The sequence below is a fragment of the Podarcis gaigeae genome, assembly GCF_964106915.1.
Source record: "Podarcis gaigeae genome assembly, chromosome: 7".
Taxonomy (NCBI): domain Eukaryota; kingdom Metazoa; phylum Chordata; class Lepidosauria; order Squamata; family Lacertidae; genus Podarcis; species Podarcis gaigeae.
In genome coordinates, this window is record NC_139683.1 from 23433013 (window position 1) to 23457423 (window position 24411).

Here is a 24411-nt window from a genome sequence, read left to right on the forward strand (position 1 = left end):
CCTCGCCTGGCCTGCTGCCGCTCCCCGCCCTTCGGAGGGAGGAGACAGCCGCGTCCCGGCTCCGCCATCACGTGGGGAAAACAAATGCTCCCGCGGCCGCCCTGCCCCATTAGCACAGCCTGGCCAGGCACGCGGCGGGGTCTGGGCTGGCGAGGCGGCGCGCGCGCCTGCTCTCCGCCTCCACCATGAAGATGCACTTCAGCATCCCTCTCTCCGAAGAGCTGCTGGAGAAGTTTGGCGGCCGCTATGTGGTGAAGTAGCCAGGAGGAAGAGGGAGGGAGGGAGGGATGGAGGGCGGAGGGGCGATCGTAGTAGCCGCGCTGGCGGCGAGGAAGGCGGGTTAGAGAGAGGCGCGCGCCTGTGTGTGTGGAAGTAGCGAGGCGGCGGAGACCCTCCGCGTCTGCACCACACGCTGCAAGCGCCACTTTGCCCGCAAGTTGGCAGGAGCCGCGCCTTTTTTTTTTTGCGCGCTGAAGGGACGCAAACCGAGGAGGGCGAGAGGCGCGCACCTGACGCGGGTTACGAACCGCCTTGCATCATTCGCCTTTCCCTCCAGGGCTGCTTGTTGTGGGGCGCGGTGGGGAGGTTCTGAGAGGGGGAGATGGAGGTCGGGGGGGGGTTGGTTCCCACAGGGAAGGAGAGCGTGGATTTGGCTTCCCGTTGCAAGCAATTGGTTGAAGGATCCGTCCGCGTCGTTTGGCGCTGAGCTTGGGGGATGCTTTATGCGCAGCTGAGGTGGGGGGAATGGGGCGTGTGTGTATGCGAGGGGAGGAGGCGGAGGGTTGCGTGGCATGTGGGGTGGGGGTGGCTGGGATGCACAGCCTCTGTGTGAAAGGAATGGGGAGGTTGGGAGTGGGGAGCGATTGCCAGAGGCAAATAACTTGAATAGCGTCTGTAGGGAAGGAGGGTGGGTTTTTTGCGGGAGTCAAGATTTTTTTTGGGGGGGGGGTCTGTGCCTGGATGGCACAGATTTGTACTGATGCGCCAGGAAAGAGAAGCCTTTGAGAGAGTAGAATGTGGTTGGCACGTGGTTTCACGGGGTTGGGGGAAGAGTGTGTGTAAGAAGGAGAAGGAAGGGAGCTCAGACTATACAATGGCCAAAAGAAGGGAAATCTTCTGCTACTGTGCCCTGTTTCTCAAGTAAACTGCGAAGATTCTTGCCCTATATTTGAAGAAATTACGATTGCCCTTGTTCATTTGTATTAAGCACCCCGTTGCAATACCCGAAATGATCAAATGATCTGGAGCGACCAGTCTTTTAAAATAAGAAATATCTAGCAAGCCTAGGGTAGGCAGAGAGCTGCATGTACGCCCTTTAATGCGCCCTCAAAGTGCATTATTTCCCCCAAAAGAATCCTGGGAGCTGTAGTTGGTTGATGTTGCTGGGGATTGCAGCTCTGTTAAGGGGTTCTTTGGGGGACGCAATGTACTTTAAATGTACTCGGGGAAGGCATGGGAATGAATAGCAGTGTGATGGGAATTGTGAGTTGATTGTAGGGTGAGGAGGCATGACCCATGATGGGTGTGCCGTCATATAGGAGGATTCCCTGGTCTGGGGAATTTGCAGGATCTGCGTGAGAAGAATTGTGGGGCTCTATGCAAGAAAGTTTGAAATGCAGATAATAGGAAGTGATAAATTCCCCTAACTCTCCCAAGATGATTTATTTAGAGAATCTGTGTATTTTCAGCTGTACTCTGTGTATCTCGAAGGCTTCCTTTTCTGCAAGGTGCGTTACAGTCAGTTGCACCACTGGAATGAACAGGTAAGATATTCCGGTTCACTGGTCACCTTCCCCTTTCGCTTATGGCTTCTCCTTTTTCATGTTCTGCCAGAAAACATTTCGGAGGATATGTTTTACATGGAAGTGGGGTACATTCTACAGCGGGGGAAGGTCAGACTCCAGCCCTTGTTGAATCTACTTTGTATTTTACTAGAGTCCAGAGATCTGCCAGCTGGAGCAAGGTACAAAAGATTTGCACTTAGAACGAAAGAATATGGTGCCTCTCAGCTACTGCTGAGTACAGGGGTTTTTTCTGAGTTCCAGAACTGAGATTCACTCAGTTTTCCCACGTAAAAATTAATCCCTGGTTATTCCAAGTTTTGTTCATTTCTGCAGTCTTAATTTTTTTTAAGTGTTCATTTTGTTATTGTCATAGCTATGCAATTGGGAGTCAGAAATCATTGTGGTCTACCACAGATCACCCAGAGATCTTCCAGTAGATCATGATCTGCCTTCCGCACATCCCCGTTCTCTGACATTCATTGATTTGTGAGTGAGGAGTGTCACCTAAATTTTGGAACATATGGGTCTAATGTTTAGGTTCGATAGGTAGCTATGTAAATGTTCCCTTTGTTCAGAGCACTTGATATCCATCTGATTTTTTACACGAATGAATGAGATTATCTGCACACTAGCAGCTTCCTGTCAAATGAAACTTTGTGTGTGTGTATATGCCTCAAAAGTGTTTAATTACCGGTACATTTCTGTTCTCCCTTCATGCACTTGGGGAACATTCCCCAAGAATATTCTCAGAATTAGAAATAGATAATTAGTTTGGCCTTTCCCAGTACAAAGGTCAAGGACAGTAAATATTGGGCAGTATGCAGCCAATACTTCTTAAAAGCAAATACCGTATTTTTCGCCCTATAGGACGCACTTTTTCCCCTCCAAAAATGAAGGGGAAATGTGTGTGCGTCCGATGGGGTGAATGCAGGCTCCTTGGCTTCAGCGATAGCAACGTGAAGCCTCCGAAGCCTGCCCTTCGGAAAGTTCCACTTAGATTAGATCCATGGAAATTAATGGACCTAATCATAGCCATTAACTTCATTTGGTATACTCTTGAGTAGAACTTACATTGGATGCATCACAATATGTCCAGTGACTTCAATGATATAACATGGACTGAACTGTGCTGGATCTCTCAGGCTTAATGTCAGGATGGCGGGTATATGTTTCCGGGCAAGTCAAAGTAAAAAGGCAAGGGGGAAAGGCATGTAGAGTTGAAGTACAGTGGTACCTCAGGTTACATGCGCTTCAGGTTACAGACTCTGCTAACCCAGAAATAGTACCTCGGGTTAAGAACTTTGCTTCAGGATGAGAACAGAAATTGTGCTCCGGTGGCACAGCAGCAGCAGGAGGCCCCATTAGCTAAAGTGGTGCTTCAGGTTAAGAACAGTTTCAGATTAATAACGGACCTCCGGAACGAATTAAGTACTTAACCCGAGGTACCACTGTAAAGTTTATTTTTTCTCTCATTCCTCTCTGCTGATTTTTTGCTTACTTAAGGCTTAAAGTTTATTCTTTTAATCCCAACTGGCATTAGTGAATATCCAAAAGCTATGAAAGGAGAACTGAGTAACATTGAGAAGAACAGGTTTCTCTCATTTTTCAGGTGCCTTTAACAGGTGGGAACACCTTGTAACCAACAATATGAAATAAATAATGTCAAATACCTTCCCTGTGCATGAGAGACAATGGCCTCTCAGTGTTTATCTGTCAGAAAAATTACCGTATTTTTTGCTCTATAAGACTCACTTTTTCCCTCCTAAAAAGTAAGGGGAAATGTGTGTGCGTCTTATGGAGTGAATGCAGGCTGCACAGCTATCCTAGAACCCAGAACAGCAAGAGGGATTGCTGCTTTCACTGTGCAGCGATCCCTCTTGCTGTTCTGGCTTCTGAGATTCAGAATATTTTTTTTCTTGTTTTCCTCCTCCAAAAACTTGTGGTCTGATGCGTCTTATAGAGCGAAAAATACGGTAGATTGTGTTAGCCACCAGCACCCAGCTTCAGTTTTCTTGTCAGAAAGATGCTATCACTGATACAGATTCTTAGCGTACCCTCATCAGAAAGATCCAGGTAACCATATTGCATAATGTCCACGAACATTATTACAACAGCCTTCTTCCATTTGAACCATGTGAGGCATCAGCATTCTGCTACTGTAATACTCTGCCTCTAGTAAAAGCTTCCAGAGTGGCCCTCTATACACTGGCTGCAAAAACAAACAAACAAAAAAATCAGGAAAAAGGAGTTAGATAAAATCACTATAAATTGTTGTGGTGATTTGGAGGTTTAATTTGAAATCAAGCTGGATTTGCATTCCTTGGTGTTTCTGGCAACCTCTCTTGCATCATGGATGTTGGGTCATATTATGATCTGTATTGTTTTAATTGGTACGGTTGCTAGGGGGTTGTCATGGCCTTTGGCTAGAACAGCAAATTGATATTGATTGATTGAAATGGAGAACCATAAAAGTGAATTACTAGTAAGTGTATGGTAATGTGGAACACCAAGCATAAGTTACAAGTTTACTAAAATTAGTAGTCCCTGACAAGTTTTACACGCAACAGCTCATTATTAAGCCACCCTATAAGAGTTGGATGTATTCTGAACTGATTATCCTGGAGATTTCCATTAAAAGGGTTCAGTAAAAATCGTACATATATCATGATAAAAAGAGCAATACATAAGAACATGAATTGTCGATTCTCCCTCTCCAGATTCACAGGAACATTTAGGCTGACAATAGGGAACGTACAGCCCCTTGTATTTCAAGAATATAAGAATTGCTTTGCTTTTCCAGTCCAGCAAGTCTGTCATTCTTGTCTCTAACAAGTAAAGTGCTCTATCCAGTTGCCCTGTCTTTTCAGTTAAGGCGGGTCTTTGGGAAAGGTGTGCCTGCGTTCCCTCCAAAATTCTACCTCGCAATGACGAAGTCAATGGCTGATGAAAGGAGAGCTCAACTTGAACAATATCTACAGAATGGTACAGTGAATCCTTAATACACACACACACACACACACGTCAGTAGTGGTTCATGACAAATGGTGCAAATGTAAATTTTATACATGATTTCATTGGTCATAAACCGTTAGATGGTATCTCATCTGTTCTCATGGGCTGAGCATGTTTATTTAGCCCCAAACTATTTATTACAGATGCTGGTCTGTCTTGTTCTTTAAAACCTCCACTAAATAAAGGCTGCACAATATTGTTATTTCCTCATATTAGCCAATGGCCTTCAGGCCAACTTTCCAAAAGCACCACCACTACAATTCAAATTGCTCTATCTATCTATCTATCTATCTATCTATCTATCTATCTATCTAATATGAGTTGCATCTGATGTGGTGCACAAGAAAGAGGATCCCCCTGTTTTTCCCTCACCCATTATAGTCATCAATTGGGGACTCTCAGGAAAGGCATAGGATTTGGAGTGAATGGATGCAGCAAGAGGGAAGATTGGGGAAAATTGGGTGGAAACATCTTGCCTGAATGGACAGTCTTACCCTTGGGCAGGGGGAACAGGAGGGACGGGGGGGGGTAGGAAATGCCCCCTGTTTGAGCTTCATTGGATACAGTGTGGTTGTAGCGGTTAAGAGTTTTAGACCAGGAGACCAGGGTTCAAAACCCCACTTGGCTGTGAAGCTCACTGGGTGACCTTGGGCCTGTCACTGCCTCTCAGCCTAACAAGGTAGTTGTGGGGATTAAATGAGAATTCATTTATGCCACCTTGAGCTCCTCAAGGTTAAAAAAACCCAGTACCTAAATTAAATCTATTTTCCTGAATCCGTACTTAATAATGAAAGGGTGAGGAGAAAATGCAGTCATCTAAAGCATCACTGTATATATTGATTTATAAGACTTCTCATCAGGAGCTTATGAAATGTGATGATCATTACTCCTGAAAGCCATTCTACACAATCCTTTCTGGATCCTCCAATGTGCTATTTTAAAAAATCCACATTCAATTATACAAACTTAATAATTATTTTCTACCATGTTTGTCTTGAATATGCATGTACTTTCCTCAGATCTATATTGTTAGTTTCCCTTTCAATCGTAAAATGACTGAAAGCTTGCATATATAGATAATCCTTTAAGCTGTCGGTCCTGATTTTTGTGCTTTTGTTTTTCAGTGTCGATCGATCCTAGTATTACGAACAGTGATGTCTTTATTAGTTTCTTTAGGAAATTGCAGCAGGTAAACTCTAGTCTTTCACAGAAAACCTATTGGAAAAAGTGCTTGCCTTGTGCTCTCTGCACCTTATTCTGTCTTAAAACGAACTGAAAAATCAACTTGTTTTTAGAAAGTAACAAATGGGCGCTGGCACAAAATACCATAGTGTGAACTTCTCTTTGTTAGGAAGCCATTACCATATCCAGGGGACTCCGTTCCATTCGTCCTTCCCTCTGAGTTTTCCTTCCTCTCCTTCCATTCCACGCCCAATGAGCCACCATTCCACGCCCAATGAGCATGCTCAGTTCTCCTTGCAATGTTTTGGTCCACCCCCTTCCCCTTAGGGCCCACCCCCCACTTCTTCTTTTTTTGTACTTCTGGAAACCTTAAGGGTTCCCTCAAGGCTGCATCTGCCTCCTCCTCATGCTTGGATGGTGGTGTTTTGGCCTGCACTTGGAGTTGGATATTAGTGTGCAGGATAAATAGATCCTTACTGCTTAACTTTGCCTACTTTGCCGCATTAGCTACCAAGTTGGCAATAGTTGCAATCTGATATAAGCTGATCTGTTAAAAAGCTAATGCTATTCTCATGCCCCTAATGTTTTTGGTTGTTTTTTTTTTAAAGTGTGGCAAAAGGGTTTGCTTATGTTATGTTATGTTATGTTGTTATGTTATGTTATGTTATGTTATGTTATGTTTTATGTTATGTTATGTTATGTTATGTTATATGTTATGTTATTTATTCATTTACTTACCGTATTTTTCGCTCTATATGATGCACTTTCCCCCTCCTAAAAAGTAAGGGGAAATGTGTGTGCGTCTTATGGAGCGAATGCAGGCTATCCCAGAAGCCAGAACAGCGAGAGGGAGCTCTGCGCAGCGCTCCCTCTCGCTGTTCTAGCTTCTGGCTTAGCTGCGCAAAGCCTCCGGGCAGTGGGGAGCCTTTATCCCGCTGCCCTGCGGAGGCTTCGCACACCTATCCCTGGCTTTTGCAGGAGGTGGGGGAAGGGACAGAGCACGCGGCTCTGTCCCTTCCCCCACCTCCCAGAAATGCCCCTAAGAGCCGCCCTCCCTTTAAAGAGCACGTGGCTCTTGCGGGAGGTTGGGGGAAAGCCAGGAGGCTTGCTTTCGCTGAAGCCTCCTCAGTGAAGAGGGAGGAGCGCTCCATCTTCGCTCAGGAGGCTTCTTATTTCTTGTTTTCCTCCCCTAAAAACTAGGTGCATCTTATGGTCAAGTGCGTCTTATAGAGCGAAAAATACGGTATTAATTTATTTATGGTCACTACATGACTCCCAGAAAACTCTCTGAGCACTTTTTTAAAAAAGAAAGCATGCTCCTTGGGACTTGGCTTCAAGAAAATAGCTTTGGGTTATTTGGGGACAAGAAACGATAAGTGTGTTGATGTGAAGATGTCAACATCTCTTTATCTTGTAATGGTGGCGACAGCTGGAGTCTGGCACGTACTTCCAGAGTGTTGCAACTTGAACTTCTAGCCTCTCTGCCTATATTCTCCTTAGTAGAAACAGTGTAAATATGGTGTATGCTCATGGAGATGCAGTGTCCTAAGGCCTTGCAAGGTTGGAATGATAGCACAGTTTAGTTTAAGTCATTTTATCAATATTTTCTGGCCTTCAGTTAAAACCATACCATTTAAGTAACGCAGACAGCAAGGACATTTAAATGATGTGACAAGAGTTCGTTTTATTAGTATGGCATAAGCTTTCGTGGACTAGAGCCCACTTCAATCAGATGCATGAAGTGTTATATTCAGGGCAGAGCCAGATCACCTACTTATTAAGTATTGATCTTGGTTTGCTTGTACAAAACTTAAAATTATGTCCAGTCTTCATTCAGCTTTCATTCCTATTTGCTTGCAAGCTGTCCTTGTATCTTCTCGTTAATAATTTTTTCATTCCGTACATTCAATGCATTTCCCCATCACTTTACAAACTGCAAAAAGCGAGGTGGTGGTTGTTTTTTAAACTGCATTTGTTGCATAACAGAGAACTGCAGCCCCCCAGATGTCATTGGGAATACAATACCAACTATATCCCTAACCGTAGGCCATGTTGGCTAGGGCTGATGGGATTTGGAGTCAAATAACATCTGGAGATCCATAGTTCTACATTCCTGCTCTAAGGGGACAGTCATTTAATCTCCTTTAAGTGCACAAACCCAAAGTTTTGGGATGCACTTGAATTGATGACATAAGTGATAGCATAAGTCCTCTAAGATTTAATTAAATGTGGTAGGAGATGAAAACAGTGTCCTTACCTCGTTCGTGTCCAAACAAATAGAATCAAATTTCATTATTGCTTTCAGCTTAGCAGTTTTGTACTGGAGCACACAACCCCCCCAACACACTTTAATATTCTGTTGGAGAGAGCACATTTCAGGCCTGCAGCAGTGTACCCATGTTGTATATGGTTTCCAAATAAAGTAACTCGGGTTCTTACTGCTTTGTGTAGTAGTTCATGAACATCACAAATGTCAGATTGTACTTTACGCAAGCTGTTCTCATGCCCAACCCAGAGCTTTTGTCCAGGAATGTGATCCGTGCATGAGAAGAGCCATGCAATAGAATGCCTAGTTAGCATTCCTTCCACCAAATGTCTGTGGGCTAGCTGGTGCTGCATTATGATGCCAGACACATAGCCTAAATCTCAATATGTCATTTTTTTTTTCAATAGGAGAGATGATTTATGGGAAGGATCATAAATTATGTGTGAACAGCAAGTGTCCATTGTATTTCACTATGTACTTGTAAGTGCATTTATAAAACAGCAATTGAAGGCTAAGTAAACATTGTCCAAGCATGAAAGATTCTAAGCAAATAGCTTTTAATAGAGATGTTCTGATACTCAGGGCTGTTTTCTTGCAAAACATTTTGTAGAGGATCTAGGGCCTTTCTGGATGACCTGTAAACAAGAGGAGCTGTAAAACGGCTGAGCAAACGTTTTCCTCCCCTCTGTAGAATTTCTACTGGTACAGCATGACCCGAGAACATCCTCTAATTTATTTGTTTTAAGTTGCTGCATAAATGTAGTGGCGATATTTAGCACATGATTTCCCTCCTAGGATTTTTCAGTATTAACACTTGCATGAAAAATCTTTGTAAGTGAGACTGTACAGTAGAAGTGACTATTGGTGAGAATTTGATGGTGTAGTGGAAGGGCAAAACAGGAATATAGTGTGATATTCTGAGCACAGAGCTTGGTGAAGAGGTTTGCTGGTGAATGGGCTGTGAGCATGGCAACACAGATTCAAGCATTCTTCATTTTATGTGCCCACTCTGGATGGGTTGAGGACATCTTTGGCAGTGAAACAGGGCTCTCTTCCTTCAACATCTCCAAGACCGTAGAATGGTGAAGTACTTATTTTTTTTTATAAATATTTTATTAAATTTTCAAATACATAATACAAGATCCCTACACCAAAAAGCCAGAACAAAAACACCAAAGAACCATATAGATAAAAAGAAATAAAAAAGAAAAAAGAGAAAAGTATAACCAACCGTTCAATACAACTTTTCTTATATAACTGATTGGACTTCCTCACATCTCCTTACCCTGCATTATTTATAATAAGAATGTCAGCAAATTATTACCTTGTTTCATACCTTATTTTATACTTTCCATATATTATACGTCTAAATTTAAAATAATTTTTATCAATTACTCATACCTCAAAATTAAACATAATATTGCCTTAAATTTCGACCTAATGAAGCTGGTTATAACTTAATTTTCTATTTTACAAAGTCTATTTGCTGGAACTGATGTTTTCTAAATCGTGCAAAAACTTAACATTCATACAACTTATAATGTTTTTGTAGATAGTCCTTAAACTTCTTCCAGTCCTCTTCCATTGTTTCTTCTCCCAGGTCTCGGATTCTGCCGGTCATTTCAGCCAATTCCATATAGTCCATCAATTGCGTCTGCCACTCTTCCAGTGTGGGCAAGTCTTGTGTCTTCCAGTACTTTGCAATAAGTATTCTTGCTGCTGTTGTCGCATACATAAAGAAACTTCTGTCCTTCTTTAACACTTTCTGGCCGACAATGCCCAAGAGGAAGGCCTCCGGTTTCTTAACAAAGGTATATTTAAATACCTTTTTTAGTTCATTATAGATCATTTCCCAGAAGGCTTTCACTTTAGGGCATGTCCACCAGAGGTGAAAGAATGTCCCCTCAGCCTCTCTACATTTCCAACATTTATTATCAGACAGGTGATATATTTTTGCAAGCTTGACTGGGGTCATGTACCACCTATATATCATTTTCATAATATTCTCCTTCAAGGCATTACATGCCGTGAATTTTATTCCGGTGGTCCATAACCTTTCCCAGTCCTCAAACATAATGTTATACCCTATATCCTGGGCCCATTTTAGCATGGCTGATTTAACAGTCTCATCCTGTGTATTCCATTTAAGCAGCAAGTTATACATTCTCGACAATACCTTAGTCTTTGGTTCCAACAGTTCTGTCTCTAATTTCAACTTCTCCACCTAGAATCCTATCTTTTTATCCAATTTAAAAACCTCTTGAATTTGGGCGTAATGTAACCAATCTTGCACCTTATTCTTTAATTTCTCCAAGCTCTGCAACCTCCATTTGTCTCCAATTTTTTCTATTATTTCCCAATATTTCGGCCAACCGGCCTCCATATTGAGTCTCTTTTGGGCCTTAGCCTCCATTGGTGATAACCATCTTGGGGTCTTACTTTCTAGTAAGTCTTTATATTTTGTCCAAACAATAAATATTGCTTTTCTGACAATATGGTTTTTGAACATTTTATGAACCTTTACCTTATCATACCACAAGTATGCATGCCAAGCAAAAACATTGTTAAACCCTTCCAGATCTAGGACATCAGTGTTCTCAAGAAGTAACCAATCTTTCATCCAGCAGAAAGCTGCAGCTTCATAATATAACTTTAAATCCGGCAGGGCAAACCCCCCTCTTTCTTTTGCATCAGTTAGTATTTTAAATTTTATTCGGGGCTTTTTGCCCTGCCAGATAAACTTAGAAATATCTTTCTGCCATTTTCCAAATTTAGTTATTTATTTCAGTCCTAGAGGTGCTTTTGAACATGATTAGGGAGGACCGGTTGGTGCAAGGAATACAGGTCGGAGTGAAACAGTATAAATTGAAAGCCTTTGCAGATGACTTGGTAATTACATTACAGGAGCCAGAATCTAGTACGAAAAGAGTTTTGGAACTGATATATGAGTTTGGTCGGGTGGCGGGATTCAAATTGAATAAGCAAAAAACTAAGGTTTTGGTAAAAAATCTGACATCTTCGAAATCAGAAAGGTTTCAGAAAGAGACAGAGTTAAATGTAGATAAAAAAGTGAAGAACTTAGGGGTTAATTTGACTGCTAAAAATTTGAATTTATTTAAAGATAATTATGAAAAATGCTGGTCAGAAATTAAAAAGGGTTTAGAAATTTGGTCAAGATTGAAACTCTCCTTATTGGGTCGAATCGCAGCTATAAAAATGAATGTGTTGCCAAAGATGTTGTTTTTGTTCCAGGCTCTACAGATTGTGGACAGAGTGGAATGTTTTGAATGGTGAAGTACTTAGAATCATAGAATCACAGAATTGTGCTGTTGGAATGGACCATGAGGGTCATCTAGCCCAACATAGGACTCTTTTGCCCAGTGTGGGGCTCAGACCCACAACCCAGAGATTAAGAGTCTCATTTTCTATAGACACATGCATTGGATTGAATTCATGCCATTTTGCATTCAAAACGTGCTCTACCACTGAGCTACAGCCCATTCCCCATGAGCAGAGCAAACTCAGGTAGATAAGCAGTGGATGGTGGAAGACTTGGACCCCATTTTTGTTAGAAATTGGACACCATTGTCACAGTTCTGAGTTTAAGCATCAACTGAATCTGCTGTCATCATTTCTGGTTTAACCCCAAGTGCACTTTGCCACAGGTTACTTCAAGTTCTGCCCATAATGGGGAGAAGGGGAAAATGAATAATCCAGCAGTAACTGGCTTGGAGATTAACACTCTTAACAATGGCAAAAAAGAAAGGTTCTTTTTTAGCAGTGTGCTAAATACTTGTTTAATGGATGTGTGAGGGTCGTGATGATGCCACCTTGTTGGCTAGACCTGAATAGGACTAGCATTAGATACAAAACCTTTGGTACAGACTAAGGCTGTAATCCAAAGCATATCTTGTAGAAAGTAAACTACTTTGAAAGCAATGAGATAGGTGAAGGAGAAGCTGCCACCTTTCACTCCTTAATGCTCATAATTAGTTCTAAAAATAGTTGTTGCTTCATGACATCATGAAGAGAGATAAGAAGTTTGTGTGTGTGTTTGTAACTAAATGCCCAGGGCCCACAACTATATTTTATTGCAGCGCTGTCGCTTGATTTAAGGTATAACTTTAATCAATTAGTTATAATTAATCAAATCTGCATAAACTTGTATATGAGCAGGTGCAATTCAGAAGAAAATAGTGTTTTTCAGATGCTTGCATTGCTGTGTCACAGCAGACCATATCAGAAGAGATATTGCCTCCGCTCTCAGAAGGGCTTGGATCTATAAGCATTTAGATTAAAAATAAACAGTTTAATTGGTGCACTTCTTTAATTGATAAAAAAAAAATCAATTTTACATAATCAATTAATCAATCAACTAAGTGCTGCAGACTTCAACATCTGCTTTTTTAATCTTACTAAAGCCAGTTGACCATTTTTACTATTTTGGGGATCAAAAACAGGGATAGAAAACATGTTGCCCTTCAGATATTTTGGACTACAACTCCCTTCAGCCCTGACCACTAACCATCCATTTCTGACCTAGTTTGCTTAATGATCCACCGTATTTTTTTTCTGTAGTGAAGAAGCTGAAATATTCGCTTTCAGATGCAAGGACCACATATATAGGCACTCCAATCCCATGTTTTCATGTCTTGCAGGATACATTTAAAATCCAAACCCAACAATCTTTTCTGGATGTTTATCTTGCTGATGGACGGTATCTCAGAATTGATATTCAGACATCAGATACCGCTGAAAGAGTGCTAGAGGCAAGTAATTTTTAAATGTTCTTTACAGTATCTCATAGGAACCAATTCACAAGCATGTTAAGCAATACGTTGCTGTTGTGTCTGTCCGGATATTTCAACCAAAGTACTAGCTTAAAAAGACACTTATTTCTTGGTGGCCAAGCCCAAACGAAATGGAGCAATTTGGACTGAACTAGTGATTTCTGGCAGAAAGAACCAGTACAAACACACCCATAGATAGAATCAGTGAGGCAGATATGTAAGAGCCTTTTAAAACTCATTTTTCATGATGAACCGTTATGAAGAATGTGAAAACGTGCAATATTTCTATTTCATCTCTCTAAACCTCTGTGGGGAAACAAACAGATTTATTTGTTGCGTTTTTCTAATCCACCCTGATAAAAAAGCCATTTCAAAATATTGTCTTAAACAACGTAACTCATTCGTAATCTTAATGGGAAAGTACCTCTCTTTTCTCCCCACCCCCCTTCCAGGTTGTATCGTACAAGATTGAGCTTTCAAGAGAATTAATAGGCTATTTCAGCTTGTTCCTTATTCAAGATCACAACAATGGGGAGCTGTCTGGTAAGAGGTGCATTGTTTAGTATACTAGACATTGCATTCACATTCCTTTCTATTTGTGCAATGTGGGAAGGCTTTATGGGGGATGGCTGTGTAGAAGCAACGTTTTGGCTGAACTCTGGTTTTTCCTCTTTGTTTTTGGTTGACTTTAAAACCTAAAGCAAAACCTATATGTTGCATGGAGAGAAACCTTTTATCATATCATAAAAATGCAAGAACATTTGGTTTGCTTTTGCTGGAAAAATACCCCTTTTATTTCTCTCCTTTTTAAGTTGGGGTTACTTCACAAGTTGTGTGTTTCGCAAGCACATATTGAAATGCATCGCATGAAGGAGACAAATGTGTGCTTTAAAAGATGTATATTAAAAAAAGTCAACTTTTTAAAAAAGTGTTTCAAAAATTACCTCCCCCCCCCTTTCTTCCCCCTCACCTCTAGTATTGAAAAAACTGGCAGAATTTGAACTTCCCTATGTGAGTCTTCAGAGCATGAAAGAATCGCCTTGTAAGATTGCGATCAGAAAGTGGTAAGCAAAGAGGATGAAGAAGCGGATTTAGAAAGATCCATTAAAATGTATATACAGTGGTACCTTGGGTTAAGAACTTAATTCTTTCCGGAGGTCCGTACTTAACCTGAAACTGTTCTTAACCTGAAACACCACTTTAGCTAATGGGGCCTCCCGCTCCTGCTGCGCCGCCGAAGCACGATTTCTGTTCTTACCCTGAAGCAAAGTTCTTAACCTGAAGCACTATTTCTGGGTTCGCGGAGTCTGTAACCTGAAGTGTATGTAACCTGAAGCATATGTAACCCGAGGTACCACTGTATATGCTGGAGGAAGGTCAGAAATACAGTATTTCAGTAGTAGCTCTCATTGTAGATATTTCACTGGATCAGTGGCTTTGTTTCGTTTAAACTTTCCATTTCCCTCTCCCTGTTGGACAGGTACATGGACCCATCCCTTGATAAAATGCTTATGAATTGCAGAACTTCAGTGAACTTACTTTATATACAGGTAAGGTTTTTTCATGTGCAGGTGAGTTCCTTCTAGAAAAGCACTACTCCTGAAATACTATTATGAAAAGAAACTGACTTCTTGTGTTTAAAAGTAGGTGTTCATGAACAAGCAGAGCTTCTTAACTCCCATCCCATATCAATGCTACCTGATGTATAATAACAAATAGGTGTTCCCAAAGAGTAGGCTGGCCCAACTAGATGTAAGAGTGATAGATCTGGGTTTAAAACACATCACAGGGGGTTGTTCATAGCAAAAGGTCTGTAAATATTCCTCATAGATTACTTCCTCGTGGCTTCTTTCTCTCCCTCCCAGGCATTAGAATATTACTGAAACCGATGTGAGCCTGGCTGGGAGGAAATGTAGGAATTTAAGAAGCTTCCTTATACCAGGTCCATCTAGCTCAGTATGACCAACACTGACTGGCAGCTGCTCTAAGGTTTTCAGGCAGGAATTCATCCTAGCCCTGCCTGGAGAACACTGTGGATTGAACCCATGACCTTTGGCATGCAAAACATGTGCTCTACCACTGAGCTACAGCCCATTGCTCATGAGGAGAGCAACCTCAGGGAGATAAGCAGTGGGTGGCGGAAGACTTGAACCACTCATCACCTCTGTGTACCCCATTTGTTGTTTAAAATTGTAGAGTTGTCACAGATCTGAGTTTAAGCATCAGCTGAATCAGCTGCCATCATCTATGGATTAACCCCAAGTGAACTTTGCCACAGGTCACTTCAAGATCTGCCCATAATGTGGGGAAGGGAGGAAATGGGTAATCCAGCAGTAACTGGTTTAGAGATTAGCACTCTAATACTTGCCCCCCAAAAGGTAAGGGTTTTTAGCACCATCCTAAATGCTTGCTTGGACGCGGGTGGCGCTGTGGGTAAAACCTCAGCGCCTAGGACTTGCCGATCGTATGGTCGGCGGTTCGAATCCATGTGGCGGGGTGAGCTCCCGTCGTTCGGTCCCAGCTCCTGCCCACCTAGAAGTTCAAAAGCACTCTTAAGTGCAAGTAGATAAATAGGTACCGCTTTATAGCGGGAAGGTAAACGGCGTTTCCGTGTGCTGCGCTAGTGCTGGCTCGCCAGAGCAGCTTCGTCACGCTGGCCACGTGACCCGGAAGTGTCTCCGGACAGCGCTGGCCCCCGGCCTCTTAAGCGAGATGGGTGCGCAACCCCAGAGTCAGACATGACTGGCCCGTATGGGCAGGGGTACCTTTTAAATGCTTGCTTATGGGACACGGGTGGCGCTGTGGGTTAAACCACAGAGCCTAGGACTTGCCGATCATAAGGTCGATGGTTCGAATCCCCGCAACGGGGTGAGCTCCCATTGCTCGGTCTCTGCTCCTGCCAAACTAGCAGTTCAAAAGCACATCAAAGTGCAAGTAGATAAATAGGTACCGCTCCAGCGGGAAGGTAAACGGCGTTTCCGTGTGTTGCTCTGGTTCGTCAGAAGTGGCTTAGTCATGCTGGCCACATGACCCGGAAGCTGTATGCCGGCTCCCTCGGCCAAAAAAGCGAGATGAGTGCCACAACCCCAGAGTCGGTCACGACTGGATCTAATGGTCAGGGGTCCCTTTACCTTTAAATGCTTGCTTAATAGTTGTGTGAGAGTCATGATATGCCACCATGTTAGGTTGAAATTAAATAAATTGGTCCTTGGCTCCCTCTTATTGCAATGCATGTTACAGCTGTTTTTTTATATATCACAGTTCTATCATGAGAGCTATTTGAGCTGCAGTAATGCAGACAGTTGAAATAGCAACTGGGTAGCTGCTTGTAGCCTAGTAGTATCTGGTGGGCATGGTGGGACTCCAAGGTTGCAGGATCCTATTGCCACAATTTCTTTGCAAAGTCATTTTTATTGTGCTGCTTCAGAGAACTGTTCTCCACCATTCTTGTGCCCCTTCTGCCATGTCAGAGGGACCTGATCCCACATGGATCAGCAGGACTGGCAATTTGAGGAGCTCATTGGTCTGGTGGTTTGGCTGCTGGACTCTTAAGTCAGGGAGAACAATGCATCGGGGACTTTAATGCATACCTTTTTTCTCTTTTTAAGGTTCTACAGGAAATGGAGAAGAACTGGATCAAGCCTACAGACGGACAGATGCAGAAGCTTCAAATGCTACAGAAAGCACCTAACAAAATGAAGGTAACACAGTGTTTTAACCTTTTCAGGGTGCATGCTGTGGTGCAAAGACACCAGAGAGAGCATCTGCTTATAAAGGCTTGCTGTGTTCTTCAGCTCTGCCAAGGATTTTTTATTTTATTCTGTGAGCAGAAGAATCTTCTATCCTCTCCTTGTGTCTCATCCCACCCCAGTTTGCTCAAGCTGGACCCCAACAGAGTGGCTTGTCAGGGGTCTCAGGGAGAGATGAGGATGGGAAACTCTCTTTCTATTAATCCAAGCCCAGCTGCACAAAAAATAAGTCCCCATTTCAAAAAATTTGTCCAGGTGTGTTGGATTCTGTTGATGCTGTTCGTGAAAATTAGCTGAGGCCCATCTACAGTTTGGATGAGCATTAACTTCCCATGCATATTACAAATCATGTGTTAGGAAGGAAGGAAGATGAGCTGTCTTGGCTGCATCAAAGCTATTGCAAAGGTTGCTCTCTGGCAAACCCAGACCGGCTTCTACCCATCTGGCTTTTCCTTTAAGCTCTTCCTGCAGAGCGAGGAGATGAAATGTGAGATTGGATTAGAGAGAGGAAAGAGCAGACCTAGAGACCCAGACCCCTTCTCCCTTTCCTTCTGATCTTTCAACCCCAGCATACTCTGTATTAGCATCTCCAGCTCTGCCTCCATAGACAGAATGCCTGCTGCGGTATTTAATTATTTCGTGGGTGAAAATGCAGTTTGTTATAAGCATACAAAGAGAGGCAACAGAGAAATAATAAGCCAGTTTTGCAGAATTTCCTGTAGCATTTGTACAATGACAAACTTCTAGACATGCAAAGTGGGAGTATAGCCTGCAGATCACTTGCTACAAGATTAGAACAACTCCTATAGAGTGCTCCAGATTTAAATGGATGAGGCCTGGAGACTTGCTGCAATCAACACTGCTCATGTGGAATTTTTCTCACACAAGTGGACTTCCCCTTCCTCCTCTTCTCCCTGTGCACCTCAAAATGCGCTCTGGGGGATCTGCCAACCCCTTGGAGCAGATTTTGAGGGTGCACAGCTGGCTGCAGAACTTCCACAGTCCTAGCAGTGTTGAGTTCTGCCTTTCTTCTCACGTTCCAGTTTCTTTAAGCTACTGCTGTGCCTGAAGACTTTGGAAAGGAATTACTGATAAAAGCTAATAGTATCGGGTATTCCATCTGCACTGCCATACACATTTTTTCCAGTGTGTTAACCATCCCCACTTGACATTGACATGTATATTCTCAAATGAGCACTGGGATAATTCCTGCATTGATTTTATATGTGAGACGTGGCCCGCAGTGTGTTTGAGGGGGCGGGGGCTTATCCACATAACAACAGAGTCCTTGGCTTTTGGTCCCTTGCTGAAGTTGCTAGCCCTCAGTACCTTCCTGCATCATGTGGTACAGTATATAACCCACTGTTGTCCTCCAGTTTCTGTTTCTCTTGCACAGTTTTTAGAGCTGGCTCGGGAGGTCCAGCACTACGGATACATTAAGCTCACTCCGTGCTCCTGTGACTATCCTGAAGCAGGCTGTACTGCTGCTATTCATGTGGGGAATAATGAGATTAGCTGCTGCATAAAGTTGCCTAGCAACCAGATCAAAGAGGTCAGCTTCAAGATCAACAGGGTGAGGTGCTGGCAGGTCACATTTCTAGTAAGTACCTTGTGAGCAACTTCACTACTTAACCACATTGTTTAATGCTAACTTTCTTGTACTGGATTTCCTTTAAACTTGAGTCTCATGAGAGAGAAAAAATCCTAAATGAGAGGCCCTGCCTTGTAAGCAATAACACAAATTCTTAGTTTAGATTGCCTTTATGCACCTTTCTTGCTGCACATACACATGTTAGGAAGAAGCTGTTCATTGTTAAAATTCTGTGTTCCAAATATCATCAACGGTAGACTGAGTTGATACTTCTGCAGTCTTGCCTCACCTCAGATTTCTCTAAGCACTCTCCTCTGACCTAGGAGAAAGTGATAGCTGCATGTAGAAAACAGGGGATGAAAGTTCTGCTGAGAGTGAACCCATTGAAGTTAGTGGGCATTTCTAACTTGCATACAACAATTTTAGTGGGTCTTCTCTAAAAAAACAACAACATTGGAGATATCCTCTGAATACTAGTGTAGCGTAGTGACTAGGCATCAGTATAGACTGGAGGACCTCTTGACTAATATTACTGCATCTTTTTTTAAAACTACTTAGGGATCTGTTACAGGCCAAGGCCTTGACCAATTCCTGGAGCTCAGGTTTGAGTACAACGATTCTGACACCTGGAGATGGATTGCCTTTAACACAAAGCAGGTTTGTATTACATAATACAAACGTAATGTACATAAAGTACATAAAAGGAGAAGCCTGAAGAGTGAACAACCATGTATTGTGTGTCTGCTGAAATTGCAGCACCAAAGTTCAGAGGGGATCATTTTTTAGCAGTTAGAGACCTTCTTTGAAGGTGCATTTCCCAATGGAGGAAATCCCTAGTCCACCTGATCCCAGTGGGGCTTTCTGCCCAGGGAGCCCTGCAGTGGAATAATCTGGAACTCACTTCAAGCTCCTGACCATTTATTTGTAGCCATATCCATACCTCCCTCACACCTGGCATCAGATATGACATCAGGTATGGCAGGTGGGTGTGGTTTGTGGGTAATAATAGCCTTACAGGGCAAATTAGTACTCGTATAAGGCCTAATTAGGTCTGTGGGCCAGAAGTTCCCCACCCCTAACCTAACCCTTGCAGGCAACAGCTCAACAAGACCTTACCTGGACATCTTCCTCCATTTTGCTAATGTCAGGGGTTGAAGTTGGGACACTATAGATGCAAAGGATGTGCTTTTACAGCTAAGCTGTGTTCATCCCCCTGTTTTCTTCCACCTAGTATTAAATATAAAGGGGGGAAAGTTGCCTTATATCTGTTACTTATGGATGACAATTCACAAGAGACAATATCCCCCGAGCGTTACTGTTATATGTTTAGGTTCACATCAGGAAAGGCTTGTTCAGGTTTACTTTCATATGTAAGTCCTGAGTAAATTGAATGATCTGGCTAGTGGACTACAGTCGGATAGATTAAGCTGGGAGTAAAAAAAACATGCGAACCACAGAGCAAGGCTGATGTACTCTGGAAAGCAGCAATTCTGCATATAAAGTATTTTGTTACTTAAAATCAAAATGTAATATTTATCCCACGTCTAGGCATTTCTCCTAAGCTCCTGCTTAAAAAAGATAATATCGGAGCAGCTGATGACAGCAACCAAAGGTGATCCAGAAATGGTGAGCGATGTTTGACAACCGAGTTTGCCTGCCTGACTGTTGTTGTGAGGTTCTTGGCTCCATTGCTCCTGCACGGTGGAGGCCGGGTGATTAGAGCAACTGGGGTATTGCCTCACCAAACTCAGCCAGCCCCTACCGGCCTTACTTACAGCCAATCAGAAAGTTGCTCTGCCTGTTGTTGGCTTGGGCCTGCTGTTGGTCTCCCTGCCTTTTGTCTTGCCAGCCTCGGTGGGCAATCCTGGCTCCAGAGATCCTCACTTGACCCACCCTATGTCTGAAATCGTATACAGGCTTAAGAGCAAATCCTACTGAGTTCAATGGAACTAGAAAGTACTTCCCAGTAAACATGCACATGGAATCAAGATGCATACTTTCCATTTTGTAAATGGGAGGCCAAGGAACCTAGAGGGAAGTTTGATCATCAACCTATAGAATGACACATCCTCTTGGGTAAGGTTCATAAATCATATTCAGGGCAACTTCAGCAATGATTTCTTTTTTCAGTAGGGGTGAGTATTGCCTGGTATCTGTAGATTCTAGGCTCACCATAGAAATTGGTTCATTGCTTAAAGGAAAAGACCAAAAAAACAAACCCATAGCTTTCATTCACTTCTCCACCTATAAATGCCACTGGTACTTGATATCAATGGAAATCATGTTCACAAGGTCAAAGAGAAATGTGATTAAAATTGCTGATACTATAGTGTATTTGCCAGTGTCTCCCCTGTGTGAATACACTTGAGTTACATGTTGCCTGCCTCTGTGTGCTTATCTTTCTGCCTAGCAATGATCTTTACATTTTATCAATCTGTTTTAGCAGATTGAACTTCCTGAACCAGATAAAGCTAAGAAACCAAGCATCCATCCAAGTCAGGTTTGTGAATTAAATGACATAAACTTGGGTGGAGACCTGAGAGGGGCTGGGATGCAGTGGCGTGGGGTGCAGGGGGGGGGCCGCACCGGGCGCAACATCTGGGGGTTAGGGTTAGGGGGCGCAAATCCACGGGTTAGGGGGCACAAATCCACGGGTTAGGGGGCACAAATCCACGGGTTAGGGGGCACAAATCCACGGGTTAGGGGGCGCAAATTACTTGCCTTGCCCCAGGTGCTGACAATCCATGCTACGCCACTGCTGGGATGGGAAAGGAGATGGCTAGGGTCCCTAATGCAAGTTGCTGTTCTCTCATCCTAACCTTGCCACACACACACACACACACAATCTTCAATAAGGATGGTGACGCTGACATGCCTTTCCTGGTGGTTGTGAGGATTACTGAGCTTATTATCAGAAGTGCTCTGTACACGTCATAGTGCTATATAAACAGTTATTATCACTGCGTCATAGCGGCTGCCTTCTTATGTCAGTTCAATACAATTGCTGCAGTACTATAACTATAATACCTGTTGGACAGCCTTCTGCAACCTGGTGCCCTCCAGATGTTTTGAACTATGACTCATATCTGCCCCAGCCAGTATAGGCTGCCAAAACATCTGCAGGCACTAGGTTGGAGAAAGCAGGATCAAAAACCTTGATAGCTGCTGGCTTTCACAAACCTTTTCTTTCCTGTTACGTATCATTAGCATAGCTGCTGGTGGTATTTCCCAACACACAGTTAGGTGGTGTTCTAACCCTAGAATGTTAGCCGCTTTGAGACTCCTTAAAGGGAGTGAAAGGCGGGATATCAAATCCAAACTCTTCTTCTTCTTCTACTGGTGTGTGTTTCATGTATTATTGACTAGAAGTTTTTTTTTTTATCTCTTGGCTTAACATATCCTGTATTTGATTCTGTGCAGATATTTCATGCTGGTTTTAAGCCAAGAAAAAAACCGAACGCTAGTAGACCAAATGAGGATGACTGCGTGTTTGAGAAAATACGCGAAGAAGACTTGTGACCTGCACTTCAGCTGCTGCTGCTGCTGCTGCCGCCTCTGGGTTTTTTAAAAATGAGGAATAGTGAACTTATCACAGCAGTTGTCCTCTGTTTAATAGCAGTCTACATTTTCTAACTCCTCATGTATTTTTGTTCTTGAGGTTTTTTTTAAAAAATCTGCTGTTCCTGGGAACCAGAATTTGTTATAACGGGGAAGACTGTAAATGTTTTGCACATATATCTCATTTTATTATAAAAAAATGTACAGGACCTTTAAAAAAATGGGAAACATTGCATATCTTGGATCAAAGTAACACCTTTTAAAGTATTTGACATTAAGCTGTTAATCTTTGGCCTCTGGAATGTTTACCATTGTTCTGTTCCATGGGATACAAACTGTCTCCCCACAGGTCTTCAGCTTAATGATAAATTACACAGTGCCACTGAATTTGTGGTAAGGTCTTCCTATGTACAAAGTACATCATCTTACAATGATCCCTACTTCCCTCCAGTACCTGTTTAAATGCAGACATGTCTTTGATTATCTCTACCCGTTCCTGCCTCCCAACTGTGCACTGACTACTGGAATAATTACCCTCAGGAATGCTCCAGTTTTAATTACTCCAACATATTACAATTTTGGTCTCTTTTTGTTGTTGTTAACCTACTATGTTTTGTATGAGTGTGTTTTTTAAAAAAAAAATATGCAAGGTGGGAGATTACTTGTGGTGAACAAGCTGTGATTATGTTAAATATAAGCACTGTGAAATTATTATAAATGTCGTAATTTCTCTTCCCCCCCCCAAAAAAAATACACTTCTTACACAGCTGAAAATACTGTGGACACCAGGTGTCACTACTACAACTCCCATTTGTTGTTTAGTCGTTCAGTTGTGTCCGACTCTTCGTGACTCCATGGACCAGAGCAGGCCAGGCACTCCTGTCTTCCACTGCCTCCGGCAGTTTGGTCAAACTCATGCTGGTAGCTTCAAGAACACTGTCCAACCATCTCCTCTTCTGTCATCCCATTCTCCTTGTGCCCTCAATCTTTCCCAATATCAGGGTCTTTTCCAGGGAGTCTTCTCTTCTCATCAGGTGGCCAAAGTATTGGAGCCTCAGCTTCAGGATCTGTCCTTCCAGTGAGCACTCAGGGCTGATTTCCTTAAGAATGCATAGGTTTGATCTCTTGCAGTCCATGGGACTCTCAAGAGTCTCCTCCAGCCCCATAATTCAAAAGCATCAATTCTTTGGCGATCAGCCTTCTTTATGGTCCAGCTCTCACTTCCATACATCACTACTAGGAAAACCATAGCTTTAACTATACGGACCTTTGTTGGCAAGGTGATGTCTCACAATGTTATAATGACCAGCAAATCTGGACTGTCCCCTTCATGGATCACTGCCTTGCCGTGGCGAAGGGGCTTGAATAACTCAGAGAAGCTATGAGCTATGCCGTGCAGAGCCACTCAAGATGGACAGGTCATATTGGAGATTTTTGACCAAACATGATATACCTGGAGCAGGAACCGGCAAGCCACTCCAGTATCCCTGCCAAGACAACTCCATGGACAACTCCCATAACCCCTGGTTATTGGCACCAGAGTGGGGAAGGCTACATTAGATCATCCTTTGTCCCTCCACTGCTCAATAGTTGCCTGAGTTTGGGCGAATCATAGAATTGTGGAGTTGAATAGGACCCAATGGCATCTAGTCCAATCCCCTGCAACGGAAGCATCTCAACACGTGGCCTGGATGGCTCTGTTAGTGTGGTGCTGATAATGCCAAGACTGCAGGTTTGAGCCCCATATGGGGCAGCTGCATATTCCTTCATTGCAAGGAGCTGGGCTGGGTGACACTCGGGGTCCCTTCCAACTCTAAAATTATATGATGCTATCCAATTTTTGAAATTGTATTGGCCCCTGCTGAGGCAGCATGATCTCGAACCGGTGCGGATGCTAGGGGCAGGTGAAACATCCTTTGGGAAGTGCTAGAAGATGTATGGAGGCAGGCACTGGTCCATCTACACTGGTAAACACTCCTTTTGCAATCCTACCTGGAGATGCTGGGGATCGAACCTGCAATATATGTGAAGCATGTTATCTACCATCGAGCTAATCTCGCCTCTCGCTAGACACAGCGGGGGGGGGGGGGCTGTTCTACATTAGCCAGCCCGCGAGGGGCGCTGCTGGACCGATCTCGCTTTGCCCGACGCTCTATCATCTTGTCTCTGCTCCGCGTCATTTCGCTCCAGGCAGCGCTGAAAACCCAAAGCGGATATAGTCTCAGCTGCTTTTGCATACATAGCATTGATCCGCAATCGACGCTCCAAGAATCTACGTAACCTGCAGGGCGAGAGTCATTCTGCGTACAGAAATAAAATGTTCCAGTAAGAAACCCCATGGCAGCTGGACAGACTTTAATCCCCAAGAAACCAACTACCCTTCCCTTAAAACACTCCATACATAAAATAAACTCCAGAAGCCATGGGGGGGGGGGGGCTTATTCTTATCTAATTGACAAAATAACGTGGTGGAAGTGAG

At 43.0% G+C, this 24411-nt stretch overlaps 1 protein-coding gene across 5 annotated transcripts; it reads left to right on the top strand.

Moving 5' to 3' along the window:
• The first annotated feature begins 69 nt into the window (after positions 1–69).
• On the top strand, positions 70–22641 carry SNX31 (sorting nexin 31). Of its 5 annotated transcripts, none has more exons than XM_083749816.1 (14): positions 70–251; positions 1689–1763; positions 4652–4766; positions 5921–5985; positions 12903–13013; positions 13487–13577; positions 14011–14098; positions 14515–14584; positions 16643–16735; positions 18180–18383; positions 18933–19031; positions 19923–20000; positions 20818–20874; positions 21795–22641. In XM_083749816.1, the coding sequence occupies exons 1-14, from the start codon at positions 186–188 to the stop codon at positions 21891–21893; spliced, it is 1311 nt and encodes a 436-aa protein (XP_083605942.1). In that variant the 5' UTR covers positions 70–185; the 3' UTR covers positions 21894–22641. The 5 variants fall into 5 exon arrangements, with proteins under 5 accessions (XP_083605942.1, XP_083605943.1, XP_083605944.1 ...); XM_083749817.1 differs by having other exon boundaries at positions 20821–20874; XM_083749819.1 differs by lacking the exon at positions 70–251 and adding an exon at positions 306–518.
• The last annotated feature ends 1770 nt before the right edge of the window (positions 22642–24411 follow it).